The sequence below is a fragment of the Mesocricetus auratus genome, unplaced genomic scaffold (assembly GCF_017639785.1).
Source record: "Mesocricetus auratus isolate SY011 unplaced genomic scaffold, BCM_Maur_2.0 Super-Scaffold_100691, whole genome shotgun sequence".
Classification (NCBI taxonomy): Eukaryota; Metazoa; Chordata; class Mammalia; order Rodentia; family Cricetidae; genus Mesocricetus; species Mesocricetus auratus.
Window position 1 is genome coordinate 13,769,961 of NW_024429267.1, and position 19,404 is coordinate 13,789,364.

Sequence of the window (19,404 nt, forward strand, 5' to 3'; positions counted from 1 at the left end):
TTAAAACAAAGAATTAACTCCTATGTTAGGACTTACCATCAATAAAACCAAATACCCAATGTTTTATTTGGCTGGGGGATATCTACTTAGGGGTAGGATAGAATATTTATACTTAAGATACTACAGTAAATTAGCCTTTCCTATCTCATGATGTTTTGAGATTGAGCCATTCTTGCTTACTAAATGTTACAAACATGTCACGTTGAATGGTATAGTAGATGAAACAGATTAGATATCTGTGAAAAAAATCCAAAGGTGGTGACAGCCATACACTTATGTGGGTAAGGTATGGTTATGGCTAGGCAATTCAAGAGATGGTTGTGCTTAAGTTTAGGATGAAGTACATGAATGTGTGAAATACACAGTGTAAGGCACAAGCCCATGTGATTAAAGCACAATAAATTACTTCTCAGGGATTGTCAAAAGTCCACCATGGTGGCATACACCCATTCTCTCAACCACTTGAGAGGCTGAGGCAAGAGTATTTCTTGAGCCCAGGAGTACAAAAGCTAGTTCTAGGTATCATAGAGAGACTCAAAAAATTTTTAAATACTTTCCAGATATCGAATTGTGTAACCACAGAAAATGCATGAGCAGATTATCCATGTTGATACCAAATTCAAAGAGAGCTTTCTCAGAAACACAATGAATCACATGGTTGTGAATTCTGGAATTCAATCATTTTCCCAGAAGATGAGCTGCAGTCTTTGATCTGATAAACTTTTCTTACTGCCATTCTTGAGACAAAAGTTTTCTTGATGATGCTGCTGCCATTCTTGGTCAAAAGTGTCTCAATAATCATGGAAAAAGAAAGGTTAGAAAGTTATGTTTAGACGTTGCTATTCAAGATGTTTTCTTACAAATTTAAAATGATAACAATGGTAGAACATTGTCAAGAGTCACTGGGACTAAAAGTCTGCCTGTTGCTGCAACATGATGACTAGTACTAGTTTAAAGTGCCAAAGGAGTTAACATGCAGGGCAGGGGTGGGGATGGGGGAGATGGAGACTGGATTCAGTGGTTGTCACTACAATTTTCACATCTAGCTTCCTATCAGAAAGCAGAGTGATCTATAATTTTTACTATTTTATTACTTTCCTGTGATAATTTATTTGATCTTTTTTAGTATTGTCAATGAGAATTATCTTTAGCACACACTACAACTTTTTCCCATTGGTAAGAAAGGAATAATATGAAATAAATCTGTATTGTGGCATTAATTATTGAATTTCTTATCATTTTTGTTCAGTTGAGTATGAGTTATATTTAATGTAGGATTAATAATACAAATGAACTCATAAAGAATGTGAAGCAGAGCTCACCATTTGGGCTAATCTAGCTAGGGAACCCCCTGTGTTTGTCTCCTGCATATTTGACTTACAGGTGGGCTGCCTAGCCAACCAGGCATTTCCCTGAATAGTATGGATCTGAACTGTAGTATTCATACTTGTATGATAAGCATAGGGTATGACCTCAGGCCAACACTAGTACGTTTTATGCTTGTTCTTTTTTAAAATTTTTATTTATATTACTTACATGTATATGTGTATGTATGTTCATATATCTGAATGTATGCCGCATGAGTTCAGTGCCCACAGAGGTCAGAAGAGGGCATTGTATCCCCTGGAGCTAGAGTTACAGGTGGTTTTGAGCGACCATGTGACTTGGAACCCAGCCTCAGTCTTCTGCAAGAGCAGCCAAGGCTCATAACTGAGAAGCCGTCTCTCCAACCCCCTATACTTTTGTTCCTTTTATCTTTAAATTGGACTTGTCAGCACCACTCCTGGAGTTGGAAGAATGTCAGAGGGCAGAGGAGATTAATTCCAATCCTAATAACATCAGAAATAAAAAAAAAAGAGAGAGGTTCTGACGCTAACAAACTCCAGCAATAAAAACAACAGCACAAGCTGCGGGCTTTGAGTGAGGGCAGATGCACCCTAAGCCTCAGTGTCTTTAACAACCCTAATTATTTAAGTAAGTTACACATTACCAGTAGAAACATTGCAAACCCCAGACGGGCACTCCATAACCTCTGGTGTTTGTGAGCTGGGACATTACGTGACCGCACAAACCTATCTCATAGTTGCTCCATTTTGCCCATTTTTACACTGGATAGTAAGAGGGCTTTTAGTCGTGGAGACCCTTGGACTGTTGGTTCCAGTGGATAAAAAGACTCTTAGAGGTGGGTGCACCTTCCAGTCCACTGTTTCACAGTTGATGACAGAATTTAAACTATCTAGACAAAGCTCCCAGGCTGGCTCTTTCTGTTTTAAGAAGGGAGGAATGACAGCTTGAAGACCCAAGTCCCTTCTGTGAAAACATCCTTTGAGGTCTCTTTATTCTGTTCTGGTGGATATTTTGCTTACGTTTGTTTTGTATCTTGAATTTCATTTTCCAGGCACTTTGGAAAGGCATGAGACAGGAGAAAGGGCAAGGATTATTCTTAACTGTGGTGACAATGTGCAGCTTGTCAGATCTGAGCCTACACTGTCAGTGGCCTCAGAGACACACAAGCACAAAAATGTAGAGCAGAGGTCCTCCAGTGGCCACCAGCCCGGGCTGGTGCCCTGCCCTGGTCTGCAACTGGAGTCTTCATGTAAGGTGAGTCCACATGTCCAGGGTAACAAGACCATAGCAATTGGGGTAAGAAGCAACATGACCTTAACCTGTCAGTGCAAAAGCAGGGAAGCAGGTGATGGCATTGGCCCAGTGATGTTGGTGGAACAGGATGGGGGAATTTAACTCTGAAGTGACTGTTATCCTTGCAATGACATATGTGACAATAGAGTTTCCAGCTTATCAAAAATTAAGTTACTGTTTCATCAACTCAAAATTAAAAGTGCTTCTCAATGGTGGTGATTATATTCTGTAGTTTGGATCCATTTTTAATTCTTGAGTTGAATGCATTAGTATCTCTTACTTCTGCTTGCTTCTTATTAAACTAGCTTTATTATTTTTCTTTTCTATACAAGCTCTAGTGATTTAATGTAGTTTTTTAAAGATATTATATTTTATTATTGCTCTTCATGCTATCGTATTATCATCTTTATTTTTGCCATTTGTATGGATGAACCTTGTATTTTTCATGTAAATATCTTCTCGATAATAGTATCTAATATGGCCGGGCATTGGTGGCATCCCAGCATTCGGGAGGCAGAAGCAGGCAGATCTCAGTGAGTTTGAGGCCAGCCTGGTCTACAGAGCGAGTTCCAGGACAGTCTCCAAAACAATACAGAGTAACCCTGTCCTTAAAAACCAAACAAACAAGGTTCATCCATACAAATAAGAAGAGGGCATCAAATCGCTTGGAAATGGAGTGACAGGTAGTTGTGAGCTGCCATGTGGGTGCCAGGAATTGAACCTTGGTCCTCTGGAAGAGCAGCCAGTGCTCTTAAACCCTGAGCCAACTTTCCAGGCCTAGCTGTTAGCATTCCTAACATGAAAACAGGCTGTCTGTAAAGGATACTTAGATAGCTGAGATAAAATTCTAGTTGGATCATATACACGTTTGGATCAAAAAGGCTCAGTTATTGAGCCTAGCTGGCTGCTCATTCCCATTCTTGTGCAGATTCCTTGCTGCCTGTTGTAGTGGAGTGTGCATTATAGAGTAGAAAGAATGTGCTGGAGAGGGCAATGTGGGGTGAATTTGAGTAGGGTGCTAGATACCTGTATCTGAAAGTGTCAATATGAAATGTACCATATTGTACAATAAACATACACAATAGTGGATAGGGAATCTTCTAGAATGGTAGATAAGAGCTAGGTGTCTGTTGACTTGTGTGATTCTGAGGTAGAGTTGGAAGGTCTGTAGAAAAAATATCACTTTCACTAGGTGCCAGTTTTTCTGCACTGACTACTGGTTCTTTCTGAAGCTCCCAGTTACCCTTTATGTAGTGGTAACAGTGTGTACACATTTCATTTTCTGTATATAATTTTGTTTCATGACTTCAAGAAGCAATAAACTGCCCTGGTCTTGTCTTCCGACTTGTAGGTTGATTTCCACTCTATTTTGTAGTTGTTGCCCTTTACCTGAGCAGACTACGATTTCCAGTCTCTGTTCTTTGTAGTGGAGAAGTGAAGGAGACAGAGGAGTCACCTCTGTCCCCTGTATGCTCCTGTTGTTACCAGATTTGGTGTGGCTGTGGGTGTTTGTAGTTTTGCTTCTCTGTTCCACTTTTGTTACATATGAGATGTCCTCATTGTCCTCAGTCTGTGATTCATATATTATTTTAGGATTTTCTTAAAGCCAGGGTTCTGAGATAGTTTATTTTTGTTATTTACTTGTTTGTTTGTTTGTTTATTTATTTATCATTTTGTTTTCAAGACAGGGTTTCTCTGTGTAGCCCTGGCTGTCCTGGAACTCACTTTGTAGACCAGGCTGGCCTTGAACTCTTCAAAGATCCACCGGCCTCTGCTTCCTGAGTGCTAGGATTAAAGGCTCCCACTACCATCGCCCGGCAAGACTGTTTTATTTTAAAGTATGAGATTTCAAAGGTAAGCTGCATGTTATTGATCTATGTTTCTGTGCACGTGACATGTATGTGAGAATGTGGGCACATATGTCATGGTGGCCATGCAGATGTGGGAGAGCAGCTTCAGGTGCTGCTCTTGCCGCCGATAGGGCTTGATATGAAGTCTTTTTATTGCCCACTGTCATATAAGCCATCCAGGGTAGATGTCCTGCAAGCTTCAGGGACTCTCCTATTCTCCTCTCTGCCTCTCTTCTCACTGTAGGAGCACTGTGATCACATTGTCTGATATTGTGCTCAGCCTTTCTAAGGATTCTGGGGACTCAAACTCAGTTCTTCATATTTGTAACCGCTCTCTCTACCGAGTCATCTTCCTCGCCCATAAGTGGTAAATACGGTAAATGCTTCACGGGTTTCATAAAGAAAAACATCTTCAAAGAGAGTGTGAATCACAGACATTTTGTAAGTGGGGGAAATGAGGGACAACAAGACTATGAGATTTTAACCATAACACTGACACAGCCACACCAACACAGGCACAGATACAAAACAATCTGTGTCTGTGTTGGTGTGGCTGTGTCAGTGTTAATGAGGCACAGGCAAACTACTGAGTAGCAATAGGACAGACAATTTATTTATTTATTTATTTTTTGGTTTTTACGAGACAGGGTTTCTCTGTATTGTTTTGGAGGCTATTGGTCCAGCCCAGCCTCGAACTCACAGAGATCCGCCTGCCTCTGCCTCCCGAGTGCTGGGATTAAAGGCGTGTGCCACCACCGCCCGGCATGACAATTTAGACAGAACAAAACATTTAGAACTCAATGTTGGCCAATATTTGATGCTTCTAGAATATTCTATTCAGTTTTTCTTCATGCATTTGGGGAGTACATAAAAATGGGGGAGCAGGTTATGAAGAGAGTAAAATATGTCATAAGATCATTTTTAGAATATATCCACTTTGAATTTCTGGAGGAGCTGAATTTCTGCTGCTCTACAAAGAAAGATCTTTGGGATGAGAGGAGGGGAGTCGAAGTCTTAAAGGATTTACAGGATACAATACTGTGTTGGCTTTCCTTAGATCGAGCAGAGGATAAAGCAGGATAGAATCTATTTAAATAGCAGTGGGAGAAATTTAGCTTTGAGGTAGGGATTTAACAACTGGGCTAAAATCATTGCTACATGACAGGATCTTTGCTGCTACACTGTATTTTAAAGAGAAAAGTCCCATTTTGTTCATTGGTTAGCTGGTTCATTTTTGGTGTGTGTGTGTGTGTGTGTGTGTGTGTGTGTGTGTGTGTTTTCAATTCTTTACTGTGCTTCTTACCCATAAGATGGGTAAAGGGATTGTTTTAATGCCACAGCTTATTCATTTGCAGTGTCTGAGAAGGACTCTGCTGAACTGTTGCTCACTAGCTCCCTGATTGCTTGCTAGCTTAGAAATGTTCCGTCTGATGCAGTGACATTAAAATAAATACAGGACAGCTCGAGTTGGTGTTTGAAATAAGACCAGAACAAAATGTTAAATATGTGCATTTAAAATATGAGATTAAATTAAAATTATTCAAAGTAATTTCATCCACTTTCTGTTTGTGTTGTTTTAAGATGTCTAGTGGGCATTTTTAAAACTATAAACATTATTTGCATTTTATTTATTGAAGACAATGATGACAATGATAAAGGTTATATGAATCTTTCAGTAAAAATAAGGGAATGACTGTTTTAGGGTCACTGCTCAGATTTCTGCCTATTCAGCTCTGCTGTTGAACACAGGGGTAACCATGAAGTACCAGGGAGACTTTACCTTACAGCAGCCCAGATGTGATATACTGGCTATAGTCTTCTGGTCTATGGTCTAATAGTTCTCTTTGCCCTGGAAGGTGGGGACGTAACAGGAGGACCTGGCAAAAGTATCTGTAACTCCCCTTTTATCCATGTCTGAAATTTTAATAAAGCCATTTATCTTAATTTCATATGTGTTTTGTATGTGTGCATACAAGTGTATATGATGGAATGCAAACTAGAATAGTTTGTGCATTATATTCTACTATTCTATTATTATATAGAAATTATATGTGCCGGGGACACCATCCTTTATAAAATAAATAAATGAATAAACAAACAAAACCACAAAAAACCCAACAACCACAAAACACCCCGCAAATTAAGATTTCAGCGTGCAATCAAGTATTTGTGTGTGTGTGTGTGTGTGTGTAATAAAAGTCAAGAGCAAACATAGCCCATTACAGGAAACTTATGGTATTCAAGCACTTATCCTATATCCTTGCTTAGCCATTGTCCCAAGAAGATGCAGGGACCTTTGTTTCAATTTTGGGGCATATCGCCCAAATGATCAGAGTTATTAACTGCCAGTGAGCCATGCAGAGAGTGAGCCAGTGGAGCGAATCTTCCTTCCTGAAGAGGAATCTAAGCAGTGCCTGGCTCCACGTCACCCTATGAGCTCCTGGAGCACACACTTGCCCATGTTTGACACCCTTAAAATTGTCTCCCTGACAACTAAAGTCTCCCGTGTCTCTTCAGAGATGAAGAGGTGAACTTTACTGCCACATGCCACACTGTCTTCATGTGTTCATAGGTGACTCTGCTTTGTGTGTGGATGTGATTGTGTATGTGCACACATGTTTGTAAGTATACCTGCATATGTGCATTCTTGCCTTTGGAGGTCAGGGGTTGAGGGCAGGTGTTTTCCTCCATTACTCCCCACCATGTTTTTGATATAAGGGTTTTAATGAACGTGGATCTTACCAATTTGGCTAGACTGACCAGTGAGCCCTGGGGATCCTCTTGTCTCTGCCTCCCTAGCACTAGGATTATAGGTGCACATTGCCTCACCCACTTTTTTATGTGGGTGCTGGGGTAAAATTCAGCTCCTTTGGCCAGGCATGATAGTACATGCTGTTACATCCAGCACTAAGGAGACTAAGGCAGGTAGATCTCTTCAATTTGGGGCCATCTTGTGCTATATAGTGAGTTACAGGTATGTCAACGGATGTATAGTGAGATGCTTCTCAAAAAAAATTTTTAATGCTTACAGGATAAGTACTTGACTGAATGGCCATCTTTCCCAACTTCCATTTCCAAGTTTTAAATAGTGATTAAATACTGATTAAAACAGAATTTTAAATATGGATTAATCTAAACATATAAGATTGGTATCAATAAAGACTGTATTTGCATCCTAGTTGATGATTTTATGGTTTTTAACCTTTATCTGTCCTTAATGTGATATCTGTTGTTACTTGTTGGGAAATCTTATTAAAGATTTATTTTGCCTCCTCTTGTAAAATACATATGATAACCTGCTGAGATTTCAGTCAAAAGCTGGATTCTGCAACTTACACCTTATCTGAGTGAAAAGTCTAATTTTTATTAATTATTTAATTTGTATGTGTGTGCATGTGCGCATGAGTGCAGGTGCTTATGGGGACCAGAAGAGGGTGTAGGATCCTGGAGCTAGAGTTACAGGTGGTTGCAAGCCACCGCACGTGGTTCTGGGGACCACTGGAAGAGCAGTATATTTACTACTGAGTGTACCACTGAGCCAAATCTCCAAACTGAAAAGCTACTTTTCTTTTATTTGCCTTTTTGCCTTTTGTTTTATGCTTCATGATACACAAAGTAACCAAAACAGGGAAAATGATACTCAGATGTCTCACATGTAGATTTACATTACAATATTAAATTAAAGCCCACCAAGACAGTATTACATGTAGTTTAACTCCATTTTATTTAAGTATTCAGTTATCAAAATTACATGGCATTAGAAGAGAGTAGGTAGGGTTTATCTGAAACCAATTGAGTCGTTTAAGAATGAAGGACTGGAGAAATGGCTCAGTGGTTAAAAGCGCTTGCTGCTCTTTCAGAAGAGTGGAGTTTGGTTCCCAGCACCCGTGCCAGACAGCTCACAACTACCCACAGCCCAAGCTCCAAGGCATCCCCTGGCCTCTCTTGAATTCTCAGGCACTGCATGTATACAGCAATTGCGCGTATATTCATAATTGAAACTGAAATTATAAAGAGAAATTCCCCATGTGGAACAATACTTTCCACCTCTTTGAGTGGCAGGGAATTTGGGTGGTATCCCTTTTGATGGCTGATCGAAGTATAAATAACATGGAAATGTTTGCAAGAAAATGTATTTTTACTAAGCATTGAAAACATTCAATTCTATATGTTTCATGGCAAATTTTTTGTTTTAAATGTTTTACTTTACTTAATCCCTAATTAGGACGTAGTGACTGAATATAATACCTCCCCACCTGAGGCAATATAGGAAAGCCAGATAGTGACAATATTGTCATGGCAGTATGCTTTTTGAACCATACATGAAGCAATGGATATTTTTGACAGAAGGTAACCATATCTCAGAGGTTCTGTAAGGTGAATAAAAGCTTCCTTAATAGATAATGATTTTAAAAAATAGCTTCTTTGTAAAAACAAAACTCCTGTGTTTCATTTATTGGCAAGAATTTAGACTTGATTTAATTTGATTTTTTTATTCAGAAAGTTGCCTCAACCCCGAGGAAAACTAGTAGAGGCTATCACAGCTTTGTCTCAAAACTACCTCAGGAGGTCTGGTCCCCACAGAAAGAATAAGCATGCTGAAGTGACTCCAGCTGCCGGCCTCCTGCACAGGAGCCACCCTGAATTTCCTCAGAGGACTTCAAAGCTTCGCTGAAATCTAAACCTTCGTCAGCCATGTAAATCGCAGTTACAAAAGGAAAAAGCGCCTATTTCATGGTGCACGGCTGGCGGGAGCCCAGCTTTGTGCTGCACGTGCCGGGGGGAGTGCCAGCCACAGAAAGGCACCGCTCCTCCCCGTGTGACCAATGCAGTTAACACCAGATCCATATTAATGTTGTCAAGGTCCCTTGATGTATTTAAACAGATTTTAATTATTTGCAGCATTCCGAGGCCCGGGATATATAGCCTCACAGTTCTTCAAAGGAAGCTTACTTAGTGTGTGAACGTAAAACCTCTCATCAAAATGAAACTTTGATACTGGCCTCAGTCGCTGCCACAGGTTATTCATCCCGTCAGCAATTTGTGTGGCAAAGTGCCATTTGAATAGCGTATTGTTGGGGGACTTACGGTCCACTTGACAAGGGCTCTTTCTCTAAATAGTACAATTTGACTCCAGCTGTTACAGATTGCCTTTGACAGCAGCCACACAGAACGGGAGAGACTCACTGCTGAAAAAAAAATCGATATCAGCTTCTTGCTTCTAGGAAGCTGTTCTTTTCTCTTCCGTGGACCTATCAACAGCTATCGAGGGTGGAGAAGTGGAAGCTTAAATATTGTTTTAAATGCAATTCACTTTGAGTTTCCAGTTAAGACTTGCCACAGACGGTACCAAAGTAGAGTTTTAGGATATGATTTCCACACCCTACTTCCTGTTGAGTCACAATTACAGGGCAGTTGAGCCTGGAGTCTCTGTACTCTGTAGAACAGAATTAGTGTAAAAGCAGACAGAGTTCTGGGTGATGTTACAGAGCCAGACCAATGACTTCTTTATGTTTACTTGTCAATGTGTCTTCTACATTCCCTTCCTTTGCTCTGTGTGTAATTTTGTTTTATTTTGTTTTTATATGAATGGTAGAATCTTTTGTAGCTGTGCCAATGGCAACACCCACAGATGTTGACAGCATTGTGTTCCCAAAGTAGTCTTGCAGATTTGGGGACTTTTTTTTAGGGACTTTTCTAGCACTTTTTTTTTAATCATACAAGGTTGCTATGATACCTAACTGGCAGTAATAGCTATTGAATCTCTTAATTCCAATAACTTTACACTTGGTCCCCCTCCCTCTCTGTCTTTGATTGGGTCTCTCTATTATTTCCTCTTTGATCAGGTATCTCTCTTATTACTATACGTTATGTTTAACATACAGAAGAGAAAATAAAATTGCATCCTCGAGATGAGAAAAAAAAATGTCTTAAGGTAAAATCTTGAACCATAAAACATTTCAAGTTATAAAACCTTTAGCTGACTATTGATCTCCCAGGATTGCAGATATAATTTGTTTAAATTATTTCTTTCTTTGACTTTATGTGATTTTGGATTTTTATTGGTATTTCCCTGAGATGTTGTAAGTCTTCATCAAAGGCGTGTTGAATGGTATCTGGAAGAGCTGTCATTTTGAACATAGAAAATGCCAGTGTGATGTGTCCTTTCTTAAACGCCTTTTCACCGGGGTCGGTTGAAACAGCTGTTGTCTTATTACTGGCCATCTCTGCATTTACTGAATCTTTTGCTGCAATAGCAAGTGAAAATTCATAAAGCTGATGGTTCAATTGTGAACGAAGACCTTTAAGGCTGAGTCAAGGTCAACATTATTGTTTTTATAATTGCTGATAGGCACTCCTGATTTCTCCCAGAGAAGGGCTTTGCTCAGCTTTGATTTTTACGAATGTTATCTCTTTTGTTAATTCTCATGGAGGATTTTTCAATGAATAAATGTTTATACTACCTCTCAGTGCTCCATGCAGCCTGGATCTACTTCAGGACCCTTCCTGGCAATGTATCCCAACAACCCTGTTGGGATGTGAAGCTGTGGGATTTTACAAATATTCTGGAACTAAATTCTTTCTATGATTGCCAGATAACTTGTGTGTGCATGTGTGCCTGTGCTGCTGGGAGAGGGATTGGATCAGCACAGAAATGTGGAGAGAAGCGAAGTGAACCAGGCAACCCACTTTGTGTTCATCTTAATCAACAGACAGCGATAATGTGATTTACTACTCATGCTTTAAAATTTTCCTTTATTGACATGAATAATCTGATAGGTCTCTTAAAGCATGCGAATGCTATGATCATGGTCACTTTTAGCATTTCCTTTGTGAATTTCTTAATTTCTTTCCTTCCTTTTACTTTTCAGTTCTAAATTGTTTTCTTCTTAAAAACAAACCAAAACAAAAGAACAACAGTATCAACAAAAACATGGATTTTCAAGTTTTGTTTATCTGTTATTCAGCCTCATGGAGAAAACCATTGTCTATTAAAGTACTCCCAGAGTCAGACTGTCCTATTTAAGTAAATTGTTTCTGGTGGTGAAGTTTCTTGAAATGAAATCATTATCTTTGTAATGATAGACATTAGTGTATACTTTGTAACAATGCACATTAGGATCATTAGTATAGCATTATACTGTCCTAGTATACTATACTAGTATACACACTAGTGGGTATCACTACACACTAGTGTGATGTAAAATCATTATCTTTGTAATGATAGTACACTAGTATCCAGTATGTTAGTAATAAAGGAAATACACAAAGAGGAACATTTTATTCATTACTAGAATACCAGGTGCTAGCTTCAGGAATAAAAAGTAACATTTATAGAACTTCAGATGTTGGGTTCCCTCACAGAATTTAGAACAGGAAAGGAAAGAGGAATGACATCTCTTTTCCTGAAAGCCGGCCATGTCACTTGTTGACTGAGCACACCCTCTGGGCCCATTTAAATAAACACAACAGGGCAGTGCTGGCATCAGTGACGTATGCTGATGCTGTTTCTAAGAGCGGAAAATGCAAAAATGTTACAGGAAGCAGTTCTACAGACAAAAGCATTCATTCTCATGGAATATTTCCTCTGAACTATTAAAACAAAATGTATTAAGCCCGTAGCTTTGTTTATTGATGCTAAGAGTCCAAATGTAGAAAACACAGTCAGCCAGTCTTCCTAACTGGTTTTTCAGGATTGAGTTTTCACAGTGGCATCCTAGAAGTACCATCAGTTCTGTGAAGTGACATCTCGAGGCCTGTTAGTCATCTTCATCGTAAATGTACACAGCCCAAAGAACCTTTTCCTCCAATTATTATTCCTCATGTTCCCAGGATGCTGCGTGGGCAGCAGGGACTTTTTTCCCTATATACATAATTTTGTACACAAACAGGTCTGAGCTCTCATTTCTGTTGGTGGTGGGTGCCCCCTGACCCATTGCCTAAGACATGCTTTTTCTTAAGCCATTCCCAAAGCTTATGAAACACAAAGTCCTGTTTACCCTCAGGGCTTTCGTTCCTACCTACTTAGAGGTCTCTGGTCATTATACAAAATTCGACTCTTTCCACTTCATGTTTGGTAGCAAATGTTTTTTTTTCCTTTTTCTAACCCCTCCATCCAAGCTGTTTTACAACCCCCACAGTCTGGCATTGACTGTGGACCTATGTCTGGAATACAGAGCGAAGACTACAGGCTTTGACTTCCTAGGAGATCACCCAGAGACTTAAATAAAATTATTATTTTGTGGCTGATACAAGTGCCAAATCGAATGCTCATCTAAGTCTAGATTGTCCACTAAGTTCATGTATCATGGGATTGTCAGCAAAACATTGTGACCACCAAACACCTACTGTTTCTTCAACCTACTCACTTACACTTAAAGTGAAGTTTACCATTTAAGGCCCCATAGCATGTTTTTTTCAATACCTTTCTGCTTTTTGTTTTTGCACAAACAAAAGATTAGCTTAAATAACCTTTAGAACACATGTTACCTTAATTTCTGGCATGTTCAAGGATGGGATTGCCATGATAGTAGCAGAAATGTCTAGTCTTCCATGTGTTCATGATAATTTCATTCAGTACCATTATTTTTTGCCTTGGATTATATGATCTGCCCTCCAGTTTTAGACAAGATAGCAGTTAGGCCCTGAGACAAAGCATGCAGTTAGTAACTATGAGTGAGCACAGATCTTCCGACAGGCTGGGCACTGGCCCTGCAGCTGGATCTATTGTGGGTTGGCCTCATATTCTACATCCTTTAGTTTTGGGATGAGGTTTTTGTGTTTTAAAATGTTGCATTACTTGAAATTATTATAATTCCATTTGTAACCAGAGTTTTCTTTTAGGCAAGGTCTCACTAAATAGTGTTGGCTACCCTGAAACTCATGACATAGGCCAGGTTGGCTTTGAACTTACTGCTATCCTCTTGCTTCTGTCTTCCCCAGTCCTAGGATCAGAGGTATACACCCCCATGCCAGCTTTGTAAAACTGCAGTAATTACAATCCACCTATCCTTCTCTAATGAGTAAATTATAATGGATTGTGACACTTAATTTATATATGTCTCTAAAAAGACCATAATAAATGGGTATCACATTCATAGAAATACCATGAAGTATAATGGGAGCAAGTGCCATAATCTGCAGGCTTAATAAACTTTAAAAGCTTATCCAATAATGGTAATGAAATCTAGGATATTTGGCACACAGGGAACCAATGTCTCACTTTAGGTGAGATGCAAATGGGAATTTCCTTATAACACTCAGATAGACAAAAGGTGACATGGTTAAAATGGCTTTGTTCACCAGCGAAGTTTATGGTATCCCCTCTATTTACCTGTCTGTCAATCTCAGGCTCATTTCTCCTAGTCACAGAGTTATCTAAAATAATCACTCAGACATAGCCTGAGGACTATATTGTATATCACGAGTCTTCTTCTTCTCTGGGATAATTACTTTTCAAGATCACCCCTTAATATAAAACCACCAAAGCTGTCAGCCATCTAACAACAGGTTTGTAATAACGTTTAGAAATGTATGTGTGATAAATATGAAGGGGGTTTATTTATACCTCATTTCCTGAATGTGGTACACAAGGTAAGCCTGTAACCTTCAAGCAACAGCTTCCTGCTTTGGCAGTTGATTTGGGAACTGCTTCATGCCCCTCTCTTCAGAGGACAGGAGGGATAGCTTGTGACACTCCGGTGTATACCACTTTGAATGCTTGCAGATTTCTTTTTGAGTGGGATAGGTTCAGAGTCTTAGAAGACAGCAGGATTCCCTCTTCTTCATTGTCTCTTAATACCCTTAATACTCTTAATCGAGATCGGGGGACTAGGCTGCTCAGTAAGTTTTGGTAGACAATGCTCTTCCTCACGCTGGCACTGACAGTTCCAGGCCTTACACACCTCTTCCTAGAAGAGGTCCATATATTCCAGATTTCCTCTTTGTCTACTCAAATTCTACTTGCTTAACAAGCAACAATGCAGCTTACCTTTGAAGTCCCAATGTGTTGCCTAATTATTTGTAAGTATTTATACTACTTTCCCAAGTAGACTTTAAGTTCCTTGATATATATGTTGTATAAATTTTGTAGTGAGGTCAGGCAGAAAATTCATTCTTCAGACACTCATTGAACATCTATTGTGTGCCCCATGCCCTGGATACTAGGGCTTTCAACAAGATCCAGGACTCAGGCAGCTTACATGTGCAGGGAGAAGAGATGTATTGTAACTAAAAGAGAAAAAGGCAGGGACTGAAGACATGAGTCAGTGGTTAAGAGCAGTGGCTACTCTACTGGTGGACCAGGGAATTAAGTGTTTCCTATGAAGTCGGCTAAAGGCGTGAAATGATGTGTATGTATGTTATGACCATATCTAAAGTACCATTGAAGGCAAACTGTGCCATTTAAGGGCTTCTGCTATCTAGATCACGGGTCATAACAGTCATAAATAAGTCTTGATGGATAAGTAACAGTTTGCTGTTGGGACCAATCCTAAAAGATCAGAAATAACATGAATCCTAAGGAGGATGTTAATGAGATGTTAATACAACTGGAGATAGTATGTATAGTAAGGAGAGATGAAAAGTAACCTTCTGACCATTCTTCAGGAGAGTTTGATAATCTGGACTTGGTAGTTTTATTGTACTCACCACTAGTTATTACAGAGTAACACTATCTAGACAAAATGCTTTTCAGTGGGTCCTAGGGCTTACTTAGTTTGCTGGACTGAAAGTTTTCTGTTCATTGACTAATAACTTAACCCACCACAGCTCCTGGTTCTCATGATTTCACTCCTGGATTGTGGGTCTCTTAAGTATGACCATGCGGTGCTCTTTCTGTGATTGGTTCTTTTTTTAGTCAGCATCATGTCCACAGGTCCTTTGTTTTGGGGGGATTTTTGTTGTGGTTTTTGTTTTGTTATCTGTTGTAGAATTTCCTTCTAGGGATGGATATTATTTTACCACAGCTGTTTAATATCTTTTTTCTTCATCCACTCCTCTGCCAATGATCATCTAGGTTTTCTCATCTCTGTTATTGTAAATAACACTGCATTGGGCATTCGCACAATTTTATTCTTTGAGTCTTTACCTAGAAGTTGAATTTCTAGGTCATGTGATAATCCTAGCTTCTTTTTTTCACATTTATTTCTCGTGTGTGTGTGTGTGTGTGTGTGTGTGTGTGTGTGTCTGTGTGTGTGTATGTGTCTGTGTGATGACACAGTCTGGAGATCAGAAGACAACTTGTGGGAGCTGGTTGTCTCATTCCACCATGTTCATTCCAGGTGTCCACTTCAGGTCATCCATTGCTTGGTAGTAAGTGCCTTTATCTGCTGGGCCACCTCAGTGGTTCAGTATAAGTTTCAGTTTCAATTTTCAAATGAACCTGGGTATTTTTTTCATTTGATTTTGTATTGCAGTAGTCATTCACCATACCCTCACTGATATTTGATGTCTTTTGTTTTAGTTTTATGACATCTTCACAGGATGAGATGTGATGTCATTGTACTTATAACTTTCATTTTCATAATAATTTGTGCTTATTTTGTTGGCTACTGGTCTATCTTCTTTGGAGATATGTCTGTTAAATTCCTTGGCCTGCTTTGATTCTGATTTTTGAGACTTTTGCTATTGAATTGGACTTCTAAAGGAAGCTTTTATCAGTGGTGGGAAAGATTTTTCATAACATATGTGTACTCATAAGACCAGAATCATGACACATGCTATTCACCCAAATTGAAGGAATTTCATTTCTTACTTTACTTTGTTAATGTGGCTTTCTTAGAAAACAAAACACTGGTGGGTGCTTTCAAATAAAACCCTTGTTCATGTAGGATAAGACAGGAGTTAGAAAACTTATTCCCTGAAGATAAGATGCTAAGTGCTCTTGTCTTTGTGGATTGGCTTGTCTCTGTGGCAACCTTCCAATTCTGCATCTGTAATGCAAAACCAGAAGTAGATGACTTCTGTGTAAAGGGGCAGTCCTGTGTTTTTATAAAACTTTATTCACAAGAGGAGGTGAAGATAATTTGAATGTCAGATAATGGCTCTGACCCTGGAATCAGGTTCTAAATAGGTACAATGTTCTGCATGTGGAGACTGAGTTTTCTTGTCATGTCCCATCTACTTAAGTTTACATGAAAAAACTTCAGGAATCAGTTGTGAGGTGTTACTACAGTCCCCCCTTATCATTATGTGTATAAATGTTTGCCTGTATGTATATCTGCCTGTGCCCCATGTGTGTGCAGTACCATCAGGATATCTGATCCTCTGGAATTGGAGTTATAGACAGTTGTGAGCCACCATGTGGGTTCTAGGAACTGAACCTGGGTCCTCTGCAAAAGCAACAAACGTTCCTTACCCCTAAATCACCTGTCTAGCACCTATATAATCTTTTAAAAAGAACTTCTGTCCTCAAACATTTCATTTACTTTGGTTTCTATTACATATTGCTTTAGCCAATGATAATTTCTGTGCTGATTTCAGTTTACCAAGTTGTTTGTAGAATTGAAATGACCAGAATGTTTGGTGACCACATGGAGATACATCTTCTAAATATGTAAATATGATGACTACAAATTCCTTGTTTAAAGCTTTTTAAAAATTTTTATATATGGGTGCCTATGTAAATTCATGCCATACATGTGTGGATACACTGGAGGCCAGAAGAGGGCAACAGGTCTCCTGGAATTGGAGTTATAGGTGGTTGTGAGCTGCCTGATATAGGTGCTGGGAATTGAACCCAGGTTCTCTGCAATGGTAGTGCCTGCTTTTAACAGCTGGGCCATCTCTCCAGAACCAGCTTGTTATTTAAATATACACATATCACTGCAAAGGGAAGAAGCACTTACTAAAAATTTGTTCCTCATGCTATGCAGTGGTAAGCCAGTTTTGGCTGGCTTGTTTTCTCTCTAAACCTACAACTTTCATGATCTTTTGGCCAATTATCAGCTTATAGGGGTGTCGTTTCTAAGGTACTAATGTGATGCCACTGACTAAAGTGTCATAGTTGGAAGCAAAGGTGTTCGGAGTGACTCACATCAGCATGCCTGTAGCACATACTTTTTAATTTGTGTTCATCCCTGGAGGCCAAGCTCCCAGTAATTTAACAACACACACTTGTCATCTTAATTGACAATTATGTACTGAGTAAGAGGTAATAAGAAATCAAAGGAAACGGTTGCTGTTTAAGGAAAGTGCCCCAGACAAGCATCTATTTTGCCACTTAAGATTGCCACTTCTTCATACAAGTGCTTTTGAATTTGCTATTGTTTCTATTAGTGCCATTTATTACATGATGTAGAACAAACCAAAGTTGAGTTGTGGGGAGAGTGGTTTTGGATTTTCTGGTAATTTTCAAAGGAAGCACAAAGTATTCTCTCAAGAGCACACTGGTCTCTCATTTCCACTAGGGCTCCTCAATGTTGGGTTGATTAAGTAAAAGGCTGTGTGACTTTGGATTTGTCACCAGACCTCTCTCAGCTTACTTCTGTCTGTCTGTCTTTTCATCCATCCATTGATACTAAATTGTTTAAAATCCCAAATCTCATTAGCTAAAACAACCCCAATTTATGTTTCGCTTATTGTTAGCACCAGTCTGTCCTTTGTTCATTGTACAGATAGTAGGCTATGAAGGCAGCAGAGGCTGTTGGCTGCGGAAGAAAGATAAAGACATCCCAGTGAGCAGAAAGATAATTATTTCTATCTCTATAACTCTAGAGCTTTTCCCTGAAGAGGATGCCTTTCACTCCAGAGAGGTATTGCCTCAGAAAAATGGTATTGGCTGTTTGCTTTTTAGATTTTTTCTCTAAGATGTTGAAACTGGAAAGCTGGTTGTTGGCTTCTCTCTCCTTCTGGAGGTCGAGGACACTTGGGTTGTTGCTTGTGTTTTAGCTTTTCCCTGGGAGCAAGTGGCTATGTCTTCCAGCCTTTTCTCTAGTCTGTTAGACCTCTGAAATGATTGTCCACCTGACCTCTTGGTAAATTTGCTTCTTGTCTTCCTTCCTTCTCTTCCCTTCTATAGTTATGGACCCTTAACGTGATCTTCAAAGATTGTGGAAAATGTTGAGCAATTTTTGCCTTAAAATCAATTAAGGATGGACAGACAGTAGGATGTCACTCAGTAGTAGAACAGTTTCCCAGCGTGATAAAAAATAAATAAAATCAAAATAAATCAACTATATATACACATGTATTGTTTCTTATTTACTGTGACTGTATTTACTTACTTAATAAGTTTAGTTGACTACTGAGATATTATTTCAGCAATACCACAATAGGACAATGGTGGCATGAATTTTAGAAGTATGAAATGTGGAAATGAAAAGTTTTGAATTATTCAGTAATATTCTTTGTGTTGGGCCCTTGGTTCATTTTCCACTTACTACATAAATCTGACATGCTTAACTGAAACAAAATTTCAATCTGCACATTTAATTTATTTTTATGTGTTTCAGTGTCTTGCATGTGTGTGCCTTGTCTCTAAGAGGCTAGAAGAGGGCATCAGATCTCCTGGAACAGGAGACATAAATAGTTGTGAGTGGCCATGTGGGTGCTGGGAATTGAACCCCGGTCCTCTGCAAGAGCACACGCAGTCAGTGCCTCTAACCTCTGAGCCATTTCTCCAGACCCATTAACCTGAAAGCTTAGAAGAAATTATTTTTCAGTTATTAAAATTATCTATATAGTCAGGACTAAAATTTTTAAGTTATTTGTGTGTGTGCATATGTGTACACAAATATGGGGATGAAAGGTAAACATTGATAAATGTCTGTCTGCTCTTTACCTTTTAGCCAGACTGGCTGGGTTTCCATAGGCTTCAGCTAGACTGGCTGGGTTCCCATAGGCTTTGGCTAGACTTTCTGGGTTTCCATAGGCTTTGACTAAACTGGCTGGGTTTCCATAGGCCTTGACTGGA

At 39.3% G+C, this 19,404-nt stretch overlaps 1 protein-coding gene across 2 annotated transcripts in view; it reads left to right on the top strand.

Moving 5' to 3' along the window:
* Wdr72 (WD repeat domain 72) overlaps positions 1 to 19,404 on the top strand; it is a 169,249-nt gene that overhangs the window by 59,852 nt on the left and 89,993 nt on the right. For both annotated transcript variants that reach the window (XM_021229378.2, XM_013116125.3), the window contains exon 14: positions 2,399 to 2,601. In XM_021229378.2, coding sequence (XP_021085037.1) covers positions 2,399 to 2,601 — 203 coding nt within the window. The remainder of the gene's footprint in view (positions 1 to 2,398; positions 2,602 to 19,404) is intronic.